Genomic DNA, 22,225 nt, shown 5'->3' on the forward strand with positions numbered 1-22,225 from the left:
CAAAACACATTGAGATCGACTGTCACATTGTGTGAGAAAAATTACAAGTTGGGATAATCATATGTACCGACACAGTATCAGCTCGCAGATATTTTTACAAAGGCACCGGGCAAGGAACGGTTTTTGACACTACTAGTTCATGATCTTCACCTACCAACTTGGGAAGTATTAAAGAAATAATAATTATCAAATTATATGCCATTATTGTATGCAATATTGTAATCTCATGATTAGTATCCCTACCTAATTAGATTGTAATTTGGAGGAAAAAACTCCTCATATATTACTTGAAGTGATGTGACAATACTAAGAGAATAAGAAACATCTCTTCTTCTTATCATTTTTTATCATTTTCTTATAAAGATATCCACCACTTCTTATTAATTCATAACAATTGATGGAATGCATGTGTTTTGTGTCTTGTTTTTCTTCACTTTGTTTTTTAATTTGAATAACTTTGAATGATGTTTGGGTTATATGAATTGCGATGAAATTTGGAGTTTGAGTTCCTAAAGAGATTCTATAACATGTAATTTGAAAGTGTTGCAAATATTCATTTAAATATCATATGTATAAAATATGATTTCAACATTTGAAGGACAAACTAAAATAAATAATGCGATTATCATTAATGATTAGTTAAAAGTAAAAATAAAGGTTATATTATCTTGTTATTTTATTATATAAAAGATACAATTTTAATGTATAATTGCATTAATATTAATTCTTGAGGTTAAAGCAAATTTTGTTAAGGAATTACAGTTCAATGGTCCTCTAGTACTTTAGACCTTTAAGAATTATTGTATATGAGTCTTCACAGCTAAGATCCTGATAGATAATATAAGAAAGAAAACAATTAGAAAGAACAATGGATGATTAACCCATTTTCTCTCGTCTTGAATTAATAACCATATTTTATCAGTTCTTATTTTATATATAAACGTCAAAAAACTTTATTGAAAATAATTTTTTTATTTTTATTTAATTATGTCTATTTTGGGTTTGTAAAAAAAAATTATAGTATTTTATATTTTCTCATCTTTAATATCAATGAACTTGTATTTTTTTTATCTTTACTTTGCTTGAATTTATCGGTGAATTCACTTTTATAGAAAAAGCAAATTAATTCGTAAATTGAATAAAAGAAAGTAAAAATAATGGTTAAATCATTTCATCGATAGAAAAATTAAACGATAAAATAATTAGATAAAAATAAAATACTTAACAACCTAATTGTTTTGTAGAGAGATAGAAAAGTTAATCGGTAAATTAAATAAGAAAAAGTATAACTAATGATTTTGACAACAAAAGATTGAATAGTAAATAATTAAATAAAAATAAAAAATATTTTGAGAATGTGACGAAATTTTTAATAAAGAAAAAATAAAAAGAATTTGTGTGTCTGAATTCAACAGGTTCTCTACAAATTCTAACTGCTCAATCGCGCTGTGTCGCGAGTCAGCTTGTTGCTGCTGGACGATGAACATAGCCTCCATCATTGCCTCCATAAACTTCCCCTTCCAACTCTCATCACTCGCCTTTCGCGCGTCCCACCAACGCGCCACTCTCTCACTCTCTTTCGCTCCTCTTTCTGTCTCAAAAACCGCCATGGCCTCCGCCGCTCTCCGATCATCCTCTCCGATCCCCACCGAACTCAGCGAGGAGTCCGACTTCGAATCTCTCCTCTCTCCCGACGGCTACATCTCCATATGCGGCTTCGGCTCTCTCCTCTCCGGTAAACTATCATTGCTCCCACCTTCACTTTCTCTGCTATTACTGTTCCTCTTTATCAACGTAACCGTTCCTTCCTCCGCAGAGAGAAGCGCACGAAGCACTTTCCCCGATTTGGCGAACTTCCGAACCGCACAGTTGAAAAGCTTCCGGCGCGTCTTCGCGCACGTCGCTCCTGTTTTCTTCGAGCGCGCCATTGCAAAGCCCGAAACCATGGTTCGTTCTGACAAAACCGTAACTGTTACTTCTTCATAGTTTGAGAAGAACAATCGAGTCCATTTTTATTTGTTTTATTGTGAAATTGAAAATAAGGAAAAATTGGAAGGGACGTTGGAAATGTGATGCTTATGCTGTGTTGGATGAAAATGTTATCAGGAGATTTCGAGCTTGAGTGTGGAGCCATGTGAAGGAGAAACTCTTGTGGTAACAGTGTTTGAGATCAGAAAATCCGAGGTACTGTATTGAATACTTTAAATTCTATGCGTCTAAAATACAGGGAATCTGGCAGTTTCAGATTTAGTGAGGCTGGTTTTTTGTTAGCTTGAGCTCTGGAGCTAATATTTTCTGTGGATGAATTTGCAGATTCCAGATTTTATCAAGAGGGAGGTTGAGTTTCGGTTTCTTGCTGTAAGCATGAAGATGTAGATTTTTAGCATGCTGCTTTTATATTTTGAGTCTTCAGATATTTTTGGTTTGTGGTGGCTTAAGATCTTTGGTTGCTTGTGTGTTAGGTTCTTCCTGAAACGCTTGATGGCAATGCTTTTGATTTTCCAGCGGTATGTGATGGTTGTTATTGTCGTGGCAAAGCATGAATTGTCTCTGCTCATAAGAAATGTTGCTTATTTAATTAGCAAAGTGGTCATTCGATGTGCCAAATTATTTTCAGGTTCTTTGTGCCCGTTACAGTGATGAGGAATTTTTCAACATTAGATGCAAAGGTAATTTTTCATTGGCTTGGTAATTTTTAAGGGCAAGAGGCTTTGGAAACTAGAAAAGCTGTTTCTGTCCAAATATTTTTTTCATGTTTGTGTCCGGCATAGTTGATAGTGTCTTCTATTCTTAAATCTAACCACAGAAACTGATTAGGGAGATTGCCACCTAATTTCTTTTGAATTAAATAGAGTTGCATTTGTGGAAAAACTCTTGAGGATTTAGATGATCAAAATAGAAAAACTATTTATTTTATGAAGTTTCAACATGTTCTCCGAATTGTTATTATTGTTTGCATATAAAAGATTCACTGATGGATGACACTGAGGTTTTTCTGAAAAGGAGATAAGGGACTCTAAGATTATAAGTAATCACAAGTTATAAAGTTCTTATTAGAGACTTTAATTTTTCTTCTTATGTATGGTAGGACACACAGTAAACACACTTGTAAAAACAGTGAAGAAAAAGGAGAGAGAAGAGATTTGAGTACTGATTCTAAAATTTTATTTCTCACACGTCTATCTATAGCAATACATCACATTACTATTTTTTGTACAATAGCTAGCAGTTAATTAACAGCCTACTAACTACTTAACTAATGTACAACACTAACTGAATTATTTATAGCAATATCAGTTTTCTATATTCTGCTTGGTGGGATATTTATAAAAATCAAAATATTACTAGACATTCCTCACTGTTTCATAACTTTCTGGCTAGGCAGAAAGAAGGGTAAAATGGTTCACTAGATTTTATTTTCCTCCAATCTTACCACTCTAAGTGATTTCTATATTTTATATGAAAGAAAAATCTGATTGTCTATTTATACATGCCTTTTGCCGTACCTAGATTGTTTCTTTCTTATTTAGTATCTTTTGTCTTCGTTTATGCATTCTTACATTACAGTTCCATTCAGGAAACAAGGAAATCTATTTTCAGCAATATGGGCGGTGGAATATAGATAAAATTTGGAGAGATGATGTGTTACCTTGTCGGATTTATCTTCGGCACTGGTAAGCACTGGGTGAAAACCCATTTGTCATTTTTTTAATAGATGCTGAACAGGGGAAATAGTACAAGGCTTATGTTAACTAAGGCACCAGTTAAAGATTTAATCGGTAAAAAAGTTCAATGGAACAAGGACTCTTCACACAGGTCACAAATTCACGGGCAACATTGCTCCTCATTACACTTTCTGTCTACTTGACAAGTTTCCACATATCCCTTTTCAATTTTCTTTCAATGTTGGAAACAAAAGAAAAAATTATTAGTTTCCTCAAAACCATAATAGTATAATTGGCGAACAAAGCTTTCCACTATTTAAACCTTGTCTAGAGTTAGATTCCCTGTAAATTAACAGTATTAGTGAAACTCATTGTAGTGTATTAGCAGCAAAGAATCTTGGTGAAACAGCCTACAACAATTTTCTGGATCACACTTATCTTGCTGACCGTAAAACAACCATTCGCGAGTACTTGGCAACAACAGGTTCTGGTATCATGGAAGAGCAGCCCCCTGAATCCCTCAAGCACCGCTATGGCGGTTGATAATTTCAACAAGCAATTTTAACTGCAATGAAAATGTCAATGTAAAGTGATGGCAGATGGGCTGAATGGCTTGATTCTTCAATATCAAAACTGTACATTCTTTAATAATTGATTCACGATCTTCATTCTCCTGATTTGGTGTAAGTGTTGAATATCAAGTCTAAGAACAGCATCAATACAACTGACCTGAGCATGTGTGTAAAAGAACTGTATTGCTGAGTACCGTTTCATTGTTTCCTTGGTTGAGCACATTATTCTTTCGCGACCAAGGTCCAAACGTGTTTTTGTTTCAGAAACCATGTGCTTCAATTTCTCTTTTTTATGGTAATGTGATGAGTTCCAATTTACTTCAGCATGGTACTGCAATATATATGCGGGATGACTTAAGAACTTATGGCATGGATGAAATAGCAAACTTTAGTTTAGTGAAAGCACCAAAATTGAATATTTTGGAGCAATAATATAATAGAACTATAGCTTGTGATATTTACAAATTGATTTTCCATCATGATTTTACTCCTAATCCTTAATGGTTAAGTTTTAGCAAAGTGTTATATTTAAGATAGTGATCCTTAAAACCCTAAATCCTAAACAAATATTAGACACTCGTATGACATATATCGATGAAATGTCCAATTCAAAGAATATTTGTTGTTGAATTTATGAGAATTCTATCACGGTTTTAGCCTATTTTAAAAAAAGAGAAATAACATTAATTTTCTAAAAATTCAAATTTATTGTATAAATTTTTATTATGATTATAAAAATAAGAAACAAATTTTTTAGAACCAATTATAAAAAACATCTTTCTGCTAAAAAAATATTAAAACATAATTATATACATAAATCTTTATTATTAATTTATATAATTCATAATTATAATAAATATATAGATCTGCATCTCCGTAGTTAACTTCTGCACCGCAAGTCCTCCCACAAGTGATTTAGGAGTATACAATGCTTATGAACCATTCATGAAAAATACTATTCAAGTAAATTTAACTCCTCCAAAACGAGTAAATAAGTTGAAAAAAAAACTGCATTTCCGTTTGTTATATATACAACCTTTTTAAATGAACAGTAAATACACTTAATTTCTCATTTTATACATGTACCTACCTTAAAAGAATCAAATTCATACAATCAAAATTTTCTACAGCATGGCAGTAGCCAGCAAGGATAAAAAAAGAAGGGAAATATGTACTCAGTTCACTAACAATTCTGCAATTGCTATTTTGTTTCCTTTAATTCAAAATATTACAGCTGCTATCTTTCTCTAGTTCTCGTATTAATAGTTCCATCATCTTCTTATACATTGGCATGTAATGATCATTTATCATGGTTCTTGAAAGTCTGAGCTTGCTGTACAACTCTCTGGGAGTTTCATATAAGGTGACATGTTCTTCTACAGGGTCATCAGAATTTGAATTTGATTCATCTGATGAAGGTACAGGAACGATATGCATGATCCTGCCAGGGGGATAAAATCGATGGCTGTCCAAGTTGTCTGATGTAGTGATTGAACTGCTACTGCATTCTGCAGCAGCATCAACAAGTTGACTCTCTTCTTCTGTGATCTCTTTTGCTGCTGCAGCCTCTTCCTCTTGAGCATGAATGTTCAGAGCATTATCCTGTTTTTGAAGCTCCTTCTCCAGTTCATACCATAACTGGCCCTCTGTTAAGTCATCCACAACTGCTGCAGTAATGTTTTGATTAGCAGGAATGAGTGGCTCTTCTTCATCTGTGTCATCGTGGCCAGATCCTCCACTTGAGGATGTATTTTCATCCTTAAGCATAGGTTCTACTACTACCTCTTCAGTCATAAGAGATTCTGTGTTCCTTGCAGATATTAGAGAGGCTTCAGTTAAATCCTCTGATTTAGAGTTTACTGATGGACCCACATTTCGGCGGCGCGCACTCATGCAAGACCATGATGACAGTGATGAACGAGTTCTGACAACAGCCTCAGCAACACTCTGTGCACGCCTCATCACAACCTGCAATATAAGACACGATCAACATCAGATTAAGGATGCACTGTGTAAGAAATCCTGTACAAAATGAATATCTAGTCATGTAAGTGTCAAGATCAAGGATAAAGCATCCGTCTATGTTAAGTACAGACTTGACCAACTGACTAAACCCTAAACTGAAAACAACATCCGAAATAGCAATGTGCAGAAGTGGTTAAATAATGTCAATTGGATATGAGAGAGCTTGAAGTTGAAGTTACCTGTGTGCCACTGGTTACTGGCCACAGAATAGCACCAGCACCAGCTACCCTAGCTTTTGCACTAGATATAGATGGTAGGCGAGATCCAAGTGCGGTTGCAGATCGGTAGACAACATTCAGGACCTTTGTATGTTCAACCTGATCGCGTAAATCATTCAACCAAGAGGATGCAGTGACCTAGTTACAAACCAACTTGAGTTAGATGCAGAAGCAAGATTACCTCAGGAATTTAGTCTAATGTACAGCTCCAGCATGGTCCATTGTCACTCCTGTTTAATTAACTTTTGCATAATTTCTCAAAATTATAGTTTTGTGATAAAGAAAAAAAGCCTTTTAGATAGAACTAGCTTACTAGGAATGGCAATAGTCACTCCACAAATTAAGTAATGAACATTAAGTCCTAGCTAGCTCACCTCGGAGCGGAGATCATCAATAGATGAAGTTGAAAATGTTGGTACCAAGTCAGAACCATTTATGATGGTAGTGATGAAGTGTTTTCCCGATTCTGCTAACTCCCATGTCATACAGGCAGCTGCAAAAGAGACAGTCATGATACAAGGAATTTAGTAACAGTTGTATGGTAAGACTGGAAAGGATCCCATGTTAGAGAAAATTCTAAGAAATAATAATCAAAGAAAATCATAGACAACAATTGGAGTGAATAAGGATTTTCAAAAGAAATGAATATTATGAGATGTTACATTCTTCACTCATCTCTGCTCTAGTGTTTATTTGAAGACGTAACTAGAAACTATTACATTCTAAGGCAAAATAGGCATGCTTGCTATTAAGTGTTAAACCTGTAACAAAACCATCAACTTTGTGAACAAACAAATCACAAGAAAAATAGAAACCACGTTGATATAGTACATCTCATGATGGGCAATAACAATAAGCTGAAGTAATTGGAAATCTCTCATTGCCACAGAAACTTCAGTGAACTTGCAGTCTAGCATGCACATCCACCATCAAAATGAGATGTGGTTACAAAAATGCAGAAACTGATAAATGATCTAATAGGTCAACTGAATAAAAATTTCGTAGGTACATGCCTGGAGCAAAAGTGACACATGTGCTTGAAGAGAACTCTTTCTGCTCTCTAAGAATATAGGTCAATAGTGCAGCAGTACCACCACCAAGTGAGTGCCCAACAATCTATAGAACCACGAAATAGGATTACTGTTTAATAAACATACTTATACAGGCATGTATGCAACAGTCGTTAGATAAAATAAAAAAGTGAAATATAATTTAAAAATTATGAAAAAAGGAATAGTGTAAGGAACAAAGAAATGAGAGAAAAAAATATGATCCTATAACATATCCATGACCAGTGGGTCATCAATTCAGTACACACTAATGTAATGATACAGTTGTTCCAAATTAAATGTTTAAAAACAATACCTTGACTTTGAAGTCTGGAAATTCATCAAGAGCCTTATGTAGGGTAGGAGTGCAAAGCTTTGCAATCCATCTAGCAGCAGCAACCATACCACAATGTGCATATCCTAAAACCAAGTTGCTGATCCCACCATCATTTAAAACAGAATGGTGAAAAGGGACTACAGCACCGGTTGCAGCTGTCAGTGTGTCCTTTATGCTATGAGTACCCCGGATCAGTAGAAGTAAACATTTTGATTGTCTATCACATATAATTGTAAATGCAGGTTTCAGAAGCTGCAAAATATATCATGTCATAGATCATCAAATTGAGAAAAAAATAGGAAAACATGTGGAAATATTACAGAAGATCACAGTGAGAGAGAGAGAGAGAGAGAGAGAAATAGCAGAAGCATACTTTTCCAGGACAAGGCAGATCATATTTTGTAAAATTAATGACTGAAATAGGAGACAGAGTCACCAATATTTTCAGAATTAAAACTCAAGTCTACACCTGTTTGCGTGTTTCTCTAGAAACCAATAATCATCATCTCATACTAACAAAGACACTACCTCACTTTTTTATTTAGCTCATTCCTTCCTTTGAGAGCATTGGTCATTTAAGTCATTGAAGCTTCAAATGGTGATAAAATAAATGAATAACCCAAGTTATAATCTTACAGGGAATTTATAACATCACAGCTTTGTACAGCACAAGCCTCCCTCGCGAGTTCTTAGGACATGAATAACAAATCTTTGATTGCTTTAACAGATTACTCACTATGCTAAGCCAACATTCCAGACTTCTCTAAATACTGACAATTTACAACAGAGTAACAATCGAAAAATTATAGTTGCAATAAACCTATTTGCTATAGTGAAAGATAAAATTAAAACTGATAATCTAAAAAAGGTAACCTGGCTTTGTATACTCATTTTGTCTTTAATCTCTTGGGATTTAAATTTGAAATACACCTTGTTTTATCAGCTTATGCACACTTCCACTACAAAACATAAATTTTACATTCAGATACAAATCTGCAAGGGGGGGGATAGGATTCTCTAATGTGACATGTTGAATCGTTTGTAGGTTTTTTGTCTCTCTATCTCCTTAAGCCACCAGGGGTCTCTTATCTCTTAATCTCTTAATGTTAACAAAAAAAAACAAGAAAAAAATAGTGTTAAAAAAGTGTCATTTTCAAAGCCTAATACACCACGGGTAATCCAAACTATACGTCTCTCTTATCTCAAAAGAGTCAACAAAGTTTTCCTATATAACCAAATATGGGGACAAACATGAAATGGGAAACGTAACAGCACTTTATGTCACCTACAAAGGACCCTAACAAAAACTTGTGTTTTTGTGGTAATAGTTTTCTTTTTAGTATATAATATATTTACAGAGAGGATCAATATACAAGTAGAATGACCTTTGGATTCAATTCATTGTCGTTTCCTTCTGAACAAAGGTGAGAATGATGCCACTATCTCTAAACTCATCTGAGCGCTGAGTCAGACTCTCTATGTGAGAGCGTGTGGTCTGTCCTACTCCTCTCCACCACTCACCCCAAATTATATAAAATACACAAATAAAAAGTAATAGAGCATAGAGAGAGAGAGAGAGCATAAGGACAAAACATACCCCAGCTTTCGGCTTCTGAATGAGCACATCATCAAGGGAAAACCCAGCAGAATCTAAAAACACAGGAAACGGCTTCTTGGAGAAAAGCATACACAAAGTCAAAAGCCTCAACAACTCATAGAGCTCCACAATTATCTCATCCCCCTTGAGCTGCACAGAATCACTCCCAGCATAGACACTTGCAACTGCCAAATTACCCTGCAAAGTGCAAACCATCACACGCACACACCCATTATTCATCAAGTCACAATCCCCAAAAAGCCTGCACCTTTCTACATGCCCAGAAACAGAAAACCGCTCAAAGTCACTTAAAAACATTCAATTCTATTCAGAATCTCATAAAATTACCTGCTTGCGCATGAAGTAGTTGATGCCGAAGGCCAAATCGCCGATGGGCCACTTCCCGAGGGTCTCGGAATACGTGAACCTCAAGGTCTCCGACAGCGTTCCGATCGACTCCAGCAGCGTCGCCGGAGCCTGAGCCGGGCGCCTCGAAAGCCTTTTCCGACGAACCGATCTGCTCGATTTCGACACGTCGCCGCCGCCGTGATCCTCGCTATCCTCCTCCGTCTTCCGCGATAGCCGCCGGCTCAGCACATAGTACAGCATCACCACCGCCCCGGCCGCCGTCGCCATTGTCCCCGCCGCCATTTGCTGCCGGAGATCGGCCACGCGCCGAGAAAACCCCGTCAAGAATCGAAAAAACGCGACAAATGAACGGAATTAGAGGGAATTTTCTCTTAGGAAAAACAATGGGGTTTGGAAAAAGATTATAAATTTGGGGTTTGGGTTGTGAAATGGGAATTGTGACAGAAAAACAGAATATTGGGTGTTCCTTCTCTTTATGGGGAAGGTCACCCACTGGGAACACATCATCTGAAACAACAAGCTTCGTATAGTGTTTTCACATGATTACCATAATGCCCTTTGGTTATTTCGAATATTTTTGGATAATTAAAGGGTAGATTGGACATTATGGTGAAGTATTATTTGATTCCAGTGCAAACACTTTAAAACCGTTTAGTTTGATTTTTTCGTTTAAATCTATTATCAAAGGAATTAACGCTAACTTGAATTTGATTTGAGAATTTTTTTTTTATTTGAAATTATTTATTACTCTCTTTTAGCTTTTTATTTGTAAAACTTAAAAAATATAATATTTTTAATTTTAATGAAACAATTACCAAACTTTTTATACTGTTTTATCTATCTATATTATATAAGTTAATAAAAAATGAAGTACAAAAATAATATAATTAATAAAATAGTGAGTAAAAATAATTGATAAAAAAGTAAGTAATATCATTTTAAATTTTAAAAAATAATTTATGTTTAGCTAATATTTTAAAATTTTGGTTGAAAATAGTTATATTAAAAGAAGAAATAAAATTACTTTTATTTATGAATATGAGTAGTTTTTTTAAGAAGTTCATGAACTTAATTATTTTAATGTATTACTCAAGTAAAATTTATGCATTTTAAATTGATTAGAAATCATTCTACACTTGATTTTAAACTAAATATTATAAAGAATAATTATTTTCTCATAAAACTATATTTTTTAATAATTAAGATGATTCAATCATTTGTCCCTTTATATACGCGTTTGGTTATATCATAACACGATAATCTATAACTGAATCACAAAATGAAAATGCATAATTAATATAATCTATTTAATCCTTGATTTTTTTTACATTAAATTTATAAAAAAAATCAAATGCGATGTGTCAACAACAGAATTAATTTAAAAAAATATGAGATGTTTTTGAAAAATCACAAATTATTAAATAAAGGCATGAAAATGTTTTACCCTATCATAATATATTTTCTTATACTTTATTAGCATAACAAAACTTGAATTACAATATCGTATTTAATATTTTTTTCTTAAACTTTTTTTAAAAATTATTTTTGATACAATTTGTTAACGTTATAGTTTGTATAGTTTATTTGTTATTAAATAACAACATCAAATATAACAAATACACTAACAACTCGGTCAGCAATGTATCATGACTTAAATGAATTAAATATTATTCTAAAGTTATAAGATATTAAATTGTTAAAATTTTAATAAGTAATTAAATATTAGTTAAAAAATAATTTTTAAATTTAGAAAATATTTTAAATATTTTCCTAAAAAAATTATTAAATAAAAATTAATTTTAAAAAAATAGTTAATTGTTATAATGATTAAATTATATATCATTAAAAAATAAAAAAAATTATTGATTTTTAAATTAGTTTATATTATTAATAAATAATTTTTAAATTGATATCTAACTAGTTAATTATCAAAAATTTTTTAGTTTTAGTAAATTTTTTAGTTTTTACAATATTATTTAATTTAATTAATATAATAGTTAATTATTTTTTATTTTTAAAATTAAATTTTATTTAATGATTTTTTATTGATAATTTATATATATATATATAAAAAAAAATGAAAGAATTCTTATTGAAAAAAATCTTATTAGATATCGTTTTAGATAAAGTAAACTTGTAATATATTATTACACATAATTCAACCAATGGATTAGACTTTCTCAATGAAAACTTAAGTTTGCCAAAATAAATTATTCATTATCACTTGATGGTGTGTGAACTGAAAATTATTTAGCAACTAAAAAAATATAAATATTTAAGAATAAAAAATATGAAAATTAGAATGTAGAAGAAAAGGACAGTTAGAAGGAAGCGGTGCAATAAGATTGGTTGGTGGTTGGATCCAACCCAACAATGTGGGACCCACTGCACTTTCTTCATTCATCCCAGGTTTAGTATTAGAATTAATATTAATATTAATATTAGTATTACTATTAATATTAATATTAGTATTAGTATTAATATTAATATAGTATTAGTGGCACTTTCTATGAAACAAATAAAATATTTGGTGCTTAATATAAGGTTTTTATTGTCATGAGATGATGTGACTATTAGGATAAGATTAAACAAAGAAAAAAGGTGGGGAAGTGTCTCATTTTGTGGTTGGAAATGAGTGGTGTTTTGATGTGTATGTAAGTAAATACTTCATCCACAAAAATTTACATGTATTCTATTTTTTTATAATGGGTACAATTCTATTGAGTTGTTTTTTTATATCAGAAAATATGAAAATGTTACATTTTTTTTTAAACAATTTACTTTCTGTTTTTTTAATAAATAAATAAATAAAAAGATAAACAACTCATTATTTTATATATTTCTAATTTAGATTTAATTATTGTAACAGCAACTTCTCCTTTAAAAAAAAAAAACAGAAACAGAGATCCCTGCCCCCACACACGAAACCTCTTTCTCTCTCCATCTCTCCCTTCTACCTTCTCTCTAAATTTCTCACTCTATACCTCATCTATTTTAGAATCTAATCATACCACGTTGTAGCAGAGGAGTTAAAGAACATTTTTACCCGATCAGATTTTCAAACAGAGTAAGTTCATTTTTACTCTAAATATCCTTTGTTCTCTGTTTTTCCTTAGGATTTAGTCACCAATCTTGGTGGGGTCAGTTGAGAAGTTTAATCCTCTCAACTTATTCTACTATATACTGAAATTTTGTTCTGTTTGAATAATTTGCATTAGGCCCGTAAATCTTGAAGCTTATCCGAACGGTGGGGAATAAAATTCTAAAAGTTGCTTGGAAAGCAAGCAATTGAGGTAAGGGAAGCTAAATTTAATTTTTAATAGCACCCTAGGATAGAAGATCTGAATGCGGAAGGGACGTGGTTCCAATATTCAATTTCTCTTGCAGGGATGTTGTGTGTTTATTTATATTGGGTTGTTTGTTTATATATTATTTAAATTTGTGGAAATATTGGGTTTTGATGATTTAGTATTAAAGTGTATTTTTTTTATGTCAAATAAACTTTTGAATATTGTGGATAACTTTTTGAATGATATTGTATGACGGAATGATATGGAATTGAATTCATACATTTGGGATAATGTATGGGCTGATGTTTGTTGTGTATTAAGTATTGATGCCAATGTGGTAACAGAGATCTCCGAGCTTCACTGATGATCTAAGTCACATAGACTAAGATATCAGGTGGTGAGAAGCTGATGGGGGAGTTCATGCACACCGTGACATATGAGATGCACGGCTTGGGTTGTATTGAACTTACCCTGATCCTTTCTGTTGGATTCACTGGTAATCTTTGGATCAGGTGTTAGTCTCTGGTAGGACTTACTTAATACGGGTCTTTCGGAAGACGTTGTTTGTTGAATATTCTGATGTGTAGATCCATGTGAGATCTATGTGATTATTTATTGTTGAGATTTGAAGAAAATTGAATAATTTGATAAATTGATCATGTAATTTGGTTTCTCTTTGGATTTAAGTGTGTATATTATAAAATTCTATTTTTAGTCGCTTACCCTTGCTTTTCTTGTTGTGTTTGAACTGCGATGACTGTACTATGTACACGAGCAGATGACCATACAAGTGCAGGAGAGCCTTAGAGGGTTCAAAGTCTTATTTTGAGTTGTGGATATGTAAATTGTATTTCTATAAATCCTAATCATGTATTAGGAATGTTTTTGAAAAACTCCAAGTTTGTATAGAAACTGGTAGAACTTTTATTGTAATAGTTATATGTAAATTATGGGGTGTTACATTTAATGGTATCAGAGCGGTTCATCCTTAGGATAACCTGAGGGTAGTGGGTTTATTTTGTTTCTCTTGCGTGTAGATTTTTGTTTAAGTTTAGCCTCAAGACTTAGTTAAAAGTTTCTAATGAGATGTTTGACAAAGTTGTTTTTCTTGAAATCTTGTTTGTGTTCGAGTCAAGTTAATTGTTATGAATAAAGATGAAAGTATTAAGAGTGAAAAGAATCTTGATAGAGTGGTGATGGTGCACACTCATGACTAAATCAATATTATTTTCTATCTTAATTCTAAGTAGCTAGAATACATTTTAGAGATAAGTCTTGATTGATTTTGTATCTATTTTGTGTGATTATTTATTTTAAGTTAATTTGTCTTAAAGATGTAGCTGAAAATTTTAGTAGTTTCTAATCCAATTCTTTATGTGCTTAGTAGATGGCACGTAGACCACCTACTCCTCCTCCACCAGTAGATATGCCCAACTTAGCTCGGGCAATAGAGATGATGGCAACAGCCTTGCAACAACAGAGTGCTACTATGGCACAACAGCATCAGGCCGCCCTTCATCAATTAGAAACAGCTAGATTAGCAGCAGAAGCATCTCAACTTCATCAACAACCCCATACCTTTAGTCTGGAGGATTTTTTGAGACACAATCCATCCAAATTTAATGGCAAGGTAAATCCAGATGGAGCAGACCAGTGGGTGAGAGACATAGAAAGAATCTTTGAAGCTACTCAATGCCCTGAAGAGAGAAAGTTATCTTATGCCATCTATATGCTTATTGAAGAAGCTGAGTTTTGGTGGATAGGCATGAAGCAAATGATGGAAGACAAAGGTGAAGATGCTACTTGGGAGAACTTCAAAGTAAGGTTCCTAGAGGAGTATTTTCCTGATAGTGTCAGGTATGCAAAAGAAATTGAATTCATGCAGCTGGAACAAGGAAATCTTTCAGTCACAGAATATGCTACTAGGTTCAAACACCTAGCTAGATTCTACACCCAGACCATGACTGAGGCTTGGAGATGTAGAAAATTTGAGTTTAGATTGAAGCAAGAACTTAAAGAAGTGGTGATTCCTATGTCCATTAGAGATTTCCCTGCCCTAGTGGAGAAAGCAAAAGTAGTGGAGAGTTTGAAAAGTAGTAGCAGACTTGCTAAGCCTCAAGTGGGAGGACCTTCTAAAAGCATGCCTAAATATGAAGATAGAAAGAAACCTTATTTCAAACCTCAATCTTATAGCAGTGGAAGACCCAGTTCTCAATCACCACCTAGTTTCAGATGTTTTAGATGCGGTGGGCCACATGTTGTTAGATTTTGCCCTCATCCAGTGTCAAATGTGACATGTGATAGATGTCACAGGTATGGTCATGCAACAAAAGACTGTAGTGTCCAATTGGGAGCTCCAAATTCTGGCGGAGTGCAGCAAGTACAACAAAATAGTAATCAAAAACCCAAAGCTGCTGGCAGAGTTTTTGCTATTAGTGGAGTTGAAGCTTCACAGTCTGATAGCCTTGTTAGAGGTATTTGTTCTATCCTTGGAACACAATTATCTGTATTGTTTGATTTTGGGGCAACCCATTCTTTTATATCTTTTGATTGTGCTAAGAAACTTAAGTTGCCAGTCCGAGAATTAGAATTTGAGTTGGTGGTATCTACACCAACAGAAGGTATTATAGTAACTTCTTCCATGTGTGCTGAGTGTCCAGTAATTATAGATGGGCAGAGATACAAGATCAACATGATTTGTATACCTCTAAAAGATTTGGAGGTTATCTTGGGAATGGATTGGTTGTCTGCTAATCATATCCTTATAGATTGTGGTCGGAAGAAGTTAATTTTCCCTAAATTAGAAGGAATGCATGTTATCTCAGCTCATCAGTTTGAGAGAGAGATACAAGAAGGTGCAAAATGCTTTATGCTCTTGGCTTGTTCTATAGTTACTGATAAAGTACAAAAAGATATGTTTGTAGTTCAGGAGTTTATGAATGTATTTCCTGATGAGATTCTTGGACTTCCACCTAAAAGAGAGATAGAGTTTGCAATAGACTTGATTCCCGGAGCAGGCCCTGTGTCAATTTCTCCATATCGAATGGCACCAGCGGAGTTAGCTGAATTGAAGAAACAACTAGAAGACTTATTGGAGAAGCAATTCATTCGACCTAGTGTTTCTCCATGGGGAGCTCCAGTGCTATTAGTGAAGAAGAAAGATGGTTCGTCACGTCTATGCATAGATTACAGACAATTAAACAAGTTAACAATAAAGAATAAATATCCTCTTCCTAGAATTGATGACTTGATGGATCAGTTGCATGGGGCAGTTGTCTTTTCTAAGATAGATTTGCGCTCAGGTTATCACCAAATTTCAGTGAAAGCGGAAGATGTTCAGAAGACTGCTTTTAGATCAAGGTATGGTCACTATGAATTTCTGGTTATGCCATTTGGGGTGACTAATGCTCCAGCTATTTTCATGGATTATATGAATCAGATATTCAGACCTTTTCTTGATAAGTTTGTGGTAGTGTTCATAGATGATATCTTGATCTATTCTCGTACAAGGGAAGAACATGCAGAACATCTTAGAATCGTCCTAAACATTTTGAGAGAAAAACAGTTATATGCTAAACTTTCAAAATGTGACTTCTGGATGTCAGAAATACAATTTTTAGGACATGTCATCTCTGCACAGGGAATATCAGTAGATCCTTCTAAAGTGGAGGTTGTACTTCAGTGGGAACGTCCTAAAACAGTTACAGAAATTAGAAGCTTTGTCGGGTTAGCAGGATATTACAGGAGATTTATAGAAGGCTTTTCTAAAATAGTGGCTCCTTTGACCCAATTGACTAGAAAGGATCATCCTTTTGCATGGACTGAACAATGTGAGAGAAGTTTTGAAGAGTTGAAAAGAAGGTTGACTAATGCTCCTGTATTGACAATCCCTGATACCAATCAGTCTTTTGAAGTTTTCTGTGATGCTTCCTATCAGGGATTGGGTTGTGTTTTGATGCAGAATAAGAAAGTTGTTGCCTACGCTTCTCGTCAGTTAAAGGTGCATGAAAGAAATTATCCAACTCATGATCTAGAATTGGCAGCAGTTGTCTTTGCTTTAAAAATATGGATACATTTTCTTTACGGAGTTAGTTTTAATGTGTTCAGTGATCATAAAAGCTTGAAGTATTTGTTTGATCAGAAGGAGTTAAATATGAGGCAGAGGAGATGGATTGAATTTTTAAAAGACTATGATTTCCAGCTAATATATCATCCTGGGAAAGCAAATGTTGTTGCAGATGCGTTGAGTCGTAAAAAGATACAAATGTCGTCGCTTATGATTAGAGAGCTAGCATTGATTGAAGATTTCAGGAGTATGAATTTGGAGGTTTCCATGTCTTCAAATTGCATTAGTTGTAATACACTTGTTATAACTAATGAATTTCTGGAGAAGGTGAAGGAGAAGCAGTTGGAAGATTCAAAATTGAAGAACTTCATGGGCTTACTAAATACTGACAAAGCTAAAGACTTCTCTTTAGGAGTGGATGGTATTTTGAGATTCAAAAATAGAATATGTATACCAGAAGATAATGAACTAAAGCAAACAATATTATCTGAAGGTCATAAAAGCAAACTCAGTTTACATCCAGGAATGACCAAGATGTATCAAGATCTCAAGAAGTCTTATTGGTGGCATGGCATGAAGAATGATGTAGCTAAGTTTGTAGCTGGTTGCCTGACTTGTCAGAAATCAAAGATTGAACATCAACGGCCTGGAGGCATGTTAACTCAGTTAGACATTCCAGTGTGGAAGTGGGACAGTATCTCAATGGATTTTGTTACCCACTTACCACGTACTTTGCGGAAGCATGACTCTGTTTGGGTCATAGTGGACAGGCTAACAAAGACGGCACACTTCCTACCTATAGACTTGAGAATCTCTATGCGAAAGTTGGCCCAAATTTACATAGATGAAATAGTCAGATTGCATGGTGTACCCTCTAGCATAGTTTCAGATAGAGATCCTAGATTCACCTCCAGATTCTGGCAAACACTTCAAGAAGCTTTGGGGACTAAACTCAGACTTAGTTTAGCATACCATCCTCAAACTGATGGACAATCAGAGAGAACTATCCAGTCCTTAGAAGATTTGCTTAGGACTTGTGTGTTAGATCATTTGGGCAGTTGGGATGAAATTCTACCATTGGTAGAGTTCACTTACAATAACAGTTACCAAGCTAGCATAAGAATGGCTCCTTTCGAGGCATTGTACGGAAGAAAGTGTAGGACACCTTTGTGCTGGTTTCAGGATGGTGAAAGTGTGTTAATTGGACCAGAATTAATACAACAAACCAATGAGAAAGTCAAAATGATTCAGGAAAGATTGAAAACATCTCTCAGCAGGCAAAAATCTTATGCAGATCAAAGAAGAAGACCTTTAGAATTCTCTGCGGGTGAGCATGTCTTTTTGAGAGTTACACCGTTCACAGGTGTAGGAAGAGCACTCAAATCCAAGAAATTGACTCCTAAGTTCATAGGACCTTATCAAATTCTCAGGAGAATAGGCCCTGTGGCTTATGAAATTGCTTTGCCTCCTCCTTTAGCTAACATTCACAATATTTTCCATGTATCCCAGCTACGAAAGTATATGCCTGATCCTAGCCACATTCTAGAGTCTGATTCCATCCAGGTCAAAGAAAATTTGTCGTTTGAAGTAAAGCCAATCAGAATTTTAGATTCACAAGTGAAACAACTTCGTGGAAGAAGTATTCCCATGGTGAAAGTATTGTGGGATCTCATCTCTGGAGACTCCACTTGGGAAATTGAAAAAGAGATACGAGCATCATACCTTAGTCTCTTTATTGGTAAGTTCATTTTCGAGGACGAAAATTTTTGTAGTTGGAGATAATGTAACAGCAACTTTTCCTTTAAAAAAAAAAAAGAAGCAGAAACAGAGACCCCTGCCCCCCCCCCCCCCCCCCCCCCCCCCACACGAAACCTCTTTCTCTTTCTCTCTCCATCTCTCCCTTCTATCTTCTCTCTAAATTTCTCACTCTATACCTCATCTATTTTAGAATCTAATCATACCACGTTGTAGCAGAGGAGTTAAGGAACATTTCTACCCGATCAGATTTTCAAACAGAGTAAGTTCATTTTTACTCTAAATATCCTTTGTTCTCTGTTTTTCCTTAGGATTTAGTCATCAATCTTGGTGGGTCAGTTGAGAAGTTTAATCCTCTCAACTTATTCTACTATATACTGAAATTTTGTTCTGTTTGAATAATTTGCATTAGGCCCGTAAATCTTGAAGCTTATCCGAACGGTGGGGAATAAAATTCTAAAAGTTGCTTGGAAAGCAAGCAATTGAGGTAAGGGAAGCTAAATTTAATTTTTAATAGCACCCTAGGATAGAAGATCTGAATGCGGAAGGGACGTGGTTCCAATATTCAATTTCTCTTGCAGGGATGTTGTGTGTTTATTTATATTGGGTTGTTTGTTTATATATTATTTAAATTTGTGGAAATATTGGGTTTTGATGATTTAGTATTAAAGTGTATTTTTTTTATGTCAAATAAACTTTTGAATATTGTGGATAACTTTTTGAATGATATTGTATGACGGAATGATATGGAATTGAATTCATACATTTGGGATAATGTATGGGCTGATGTTTGCTGTGTATTAAGTATTGATGCCTATGTGGTAACAGAGATCTCCGAGCTTCACTGATGATCTAAGTCACATAGACTAAGATATCAGGTGGTGAGAAGCTGATGGGGGAGTTCATGCACACCGTGACATATGAGATGCACGGCTTGGGTTGTATTGAACTTACCCTGATCCTTTCTGTTGGATTCACTGGTAATCTTTGGATCAGGTGTTAGTCTCTGGTAGGACTTACTTAATACGGGTCTTTCGGAAGACGTTGTTTGTTGAATATTCTGATGTGTAGATCCATGTGAGATCTATGTGATTGTTTATTGTTGAGATTTGAAGAAAATTGAATAATTTGATAAATTGGTCATGTAATTTGGTTTCTCTTTGGATTTAAGTGTGTATATTATAAAATTCTATTTTTAGTCGCTTACCCTTGCTTTTCTTGTTGTGTTTGAACTGTGATGACTGTACTATGTACACGAGCAGATGATCATACAAGTGCAGGAGAGCCTTAGAGGGTTCAAAGTCTTATTTTGAGTTGTGGATATGTAAATTGTATTTCTATAAATCCTAATCATGTATTAGGAATGTTTTTTAAAAACTCCAAGTTTGTATAGAAACTGGTAGAACTTTTATTGTAATAGTTATATGTAAATTATGGGGTGTTACAATTATATACTTAATCATAATTAATAATATGAGATTAATACAAATTTTAAGTTTTTTTAAAAATAATAATTAATTTTATGTGTCGAAATATTAATTAATTGAATAATTGATAATGCATAATAATGTTTTAATTTAATAATAATATCAATTACTTAATATTTAAAAAATAATTTGTATTGATAAAAATTAAATGACACTAAAAAAATATAATATGCTTCATAATATAAGTAATTAAGAAATTAATAATATCTGAATAAAAATATTTAAGAAACATAATTGTATCGGATTAATGAATATAAACCTAATGTAAGGTAATTAGGAAAATGGTTGTTAATTTTAGAAAAATATCATATATTTTTTATCTTTAAATTATAGAAAAAATTAAAGAAATATTGTTTGACAATAATTTTTTATTTAAATATTTTTTATTACTTATAAACTTGTATGAAGATAAAATATATATGATTGTTATTATTTAAATTTGTTGTGATATTATTCTAAATATAAAATATATGATTATCATTATTTAATCCGTTGATATTATTTTGAACATAAAAATGTGATTGTTATTATTTGAATTTTTTGTGATATTATTGTCAATATAGACTCTATAAATAAAAGATAAAAAACAAATGAAAAGTATTATTTTATGTCATACATGTTACATACTAATACACTAATATTTTATACTCTTCATAATTTGAATCTTGGAGTTTTGTCCACATATAAAGTTCTCCCCATCATAATCTCTCATCTCCAGTTTGGTAAGAACAATAACAAATATCAACTCTTTAAAATATGATAAACTGGAAAAAAAAATATATATTATAAATTATATTTAATATAAGTTCAGTATAAATTTGCAGATATCTGACCATAAATAATATTTATGATCCTACAATTTGTAATTAAATCATCATGATTAAAGAGAAGTATTAAAAATTCTTGTCTCCATTTTGAACTACTTTTGAAAGTAAAACATACAATTAAATAACTTCAAAAAGGTAGTGTATAACATTGAGATTTGAAAGTAAAACATACAATTAAATAACTTCAAAAAGGTAGTGTATAACATTGAGATTTATTTATTATGATAGCAAAATATATGATAAAAGAAACTTGTTTTCTTTTAAATTTTTTATCATAGCAAAAGATATTAATAAAGTTTTTTTTTAATTTAATACGTAATGCTTTATTAACATTGAATAGAATATTGAATCTCTTGCAAGGTCATCTTCAACTTTTAAAATCATTCACAAAACTTGTTTTTATTAGAGATTGATCACTATCAGAGGACTTATTACTAAACATCATGTTATTAAGGTATTAAGCTCACATTTCAATTTATTTATTTATTTATAATATATTTTCTTTAGAGAAAGGGCCAACAAACTTAAATTTTGGTTCTTCAATTGTTTTTGACAAAAACTTTAATTGTTTTTGACAAAAACTTTATTTCTCTTTTTGAACTTTGTGAAGTACTCAAGATCAAGATCATGAACTTAAAAGGTGACTTATAAGTCTTACCCATATTCCTAGGAAATAAGGGCCAATATTTTTACCTATATCCTAATTAAAACAAGGTTTATCAATTATAATTAAAATTATAAAATTAGAATTCCGTTAAAGAAGTTAAAACAAACATTAAGAGCAAAGTAATAAAGTTAATAATCTTATTAAAGGAGAAGAAGAGTTACAAAAACATACAATTACATAAACCTTTAACAACAAGGTGAATCACTCTATTAATCTTTCCCAATATTGACTTGGAATTATTTAAAAAGTTAATGAAAAGTGGGGTGATTTAGTTTAATAGATTTTATAAAAATAATACATA

At 33.0% G+C, this 22,225-nt stretch overlaps 2 protein-coding genes and 1 long non-coding RNA gene across 6 annotated transcripts; 2 read left to right on the top strand and 1 right to left on the bottom strand.

The window, feature by feature from the left end:
- Positions 1-1,380: 1,380 nt before the first annotated feature.
- LOC137823166 (uncharacterized) lies at positions 1,381-4,560 on the top strand. 3 transcript variants are annotated; one of them, XR_016515726.1, is made up of 8 exons: positions 1,381-1,735; positions 1,817-1,947; positions 2,107-2,184; positions 2,314-2,372; positions 2,463-2,507; positions 2,618-2,669; positions 3,578-3,674; positions 4,043-4,560. XR_016515726.1 is itself a non-coding variant. In XM_068628318.2 (8 exons), the coding sequence occupies exons 1-8, from the start codon at positions 1,480-1,482 to the stop codon at positions 4,206-4,208; spliced, it is 870 nt and encodes a 289-aa protein (XP_068484419.1). In that variant the 5' UTR covers positions 1,381-1,479; the 3' UTR covers positions 4,209-4,560. The 3 variants fall into 3 exon arrangements, 2 of the variants coding, with proteins under 2 accessions (XP_068484419.1, XP_090151707.1); XM_068628318.2 differs by having other exon boundaries at positions 2,314-2,358; XM_090295581.1 differs by having other exon boundaries at positions 2,321-2,358; positions 3,568-3,674.
- Positions 4,561-5,229: 669 nt separating this feature from the next.
- On the bottom strand, positions 5,230-10,523 carry LOC137820772 (lipase class 3 family protein). Of its 2 annotated transcripts, none has more exons than XM_068625013.2 (7): positions 9,812-10,523; positions 9,464-9,661; positions 7,846-8,118; positions 7,494-7,596; positions 6,855-6,973; positions 6,442-6,618; positions 5,230-6,205 (listed from the first exon to the last, which is right to left on the bottom strand). In XM_068625013.2, exons 1-7 carry the CDS (start codon positions 10,112-10,114, stop codon positions 5,453-5,455), a joined length of 1,926 nt encoding a protein of 641 aa, XP_068481114.1. In that variant the 5' UTR covers positions 10,115-10,523; the 3' UTR covers positions 5,230-5,452. The 2 variants fall into 2 exon arrangements, with proteins under 2 accessions (XP_068481114.1, XP_090151708.1); XM_090295582.1 differs by having other exon boundaries at positions 9,252-9,661; positions 9,812-10,332.
- Positions 10,524-12,761: 2,238 nt separating this feature from the next.
- LOC137822026 (uncharacterized) lies at positions 12,762-14,321 on the top strand. The gene is made up of 3 exons (XR_011082913.2): positions 12,762-12,899; positions 13,051-13,125; positions 13,901-14,321. It is a non-coding gene; the product is annotated as an uncharacterized LOC137822026 (long non-coding RNA).
- Positions 14,322-22,225: the final 7,904 nt, after the last annotated feature.

This window comes from Phaseolus vulgaris, chromosome 9 (assembly GCF_051622355.1).
Source record: "Phaseolus vulgaris cultivar YP4 chromosome 9, ASM5162235v1, whole genome shotgun sequence".
Lineage (NCBI taxonomy): Eukaryota > Viridiplantae > Streptophyta > Magnoliopsida > Fabales > Fabaceae > Phaseolus > Phaseolus vulgaris.

What these genes read in the sequence shown, in the direction of transcription:
- LOC137823166 (XM_090295581.1), top strand. Translation starts at nt 1,480, where the DNA reads ATGAACATAGCCTCCATCATTGCCTCCATAAACTTCCCCTTCCAACTC. An exon ending in TTGCAAAGCCCGAAACCATG is followed by an intron (nt 1,948 to 2,106) that starts GTTCGTTCTGAC and finishes AAATGTTATCAG; the next exon opens with GAGATTTCGAGCTTGAGTGT. An exon ending in TTTCAACATTAGATGCAAAG is followed by an intron (nt 2,670 to 3,567) that starts GTAATTTTTCAT and finishes CTTACATTACAG; the next exon opens with TTCCATTCAGGAAACAAGGA.
- LOC137820772 (XM_068625013.2), bottom strand. Translation starts at nt 10,114, where the DNA reads ATGGCGGCGGGGACAATGGCGACGGCGGCCGGGGCGGTGGTGATGCTG. An exon ending in TTCAGAAGCCGAAAGCTGGG is followed by an intron (nt 8,119 to 9,463) that starts GTATGTTTTGTC and finishes TATATTTTGCAG; the next exon opens with CTTCTGAAACCTGCATTTAC. An exon ending in TTCCAGACTTCAAAGTCAAG is followed by an intron (nt 7,597 to 7,845) that starts GTATTGTTTTTA and finishes GTGGTTCTATAG; the next exon opens with ATTGTTGGGCACTCACTTGG.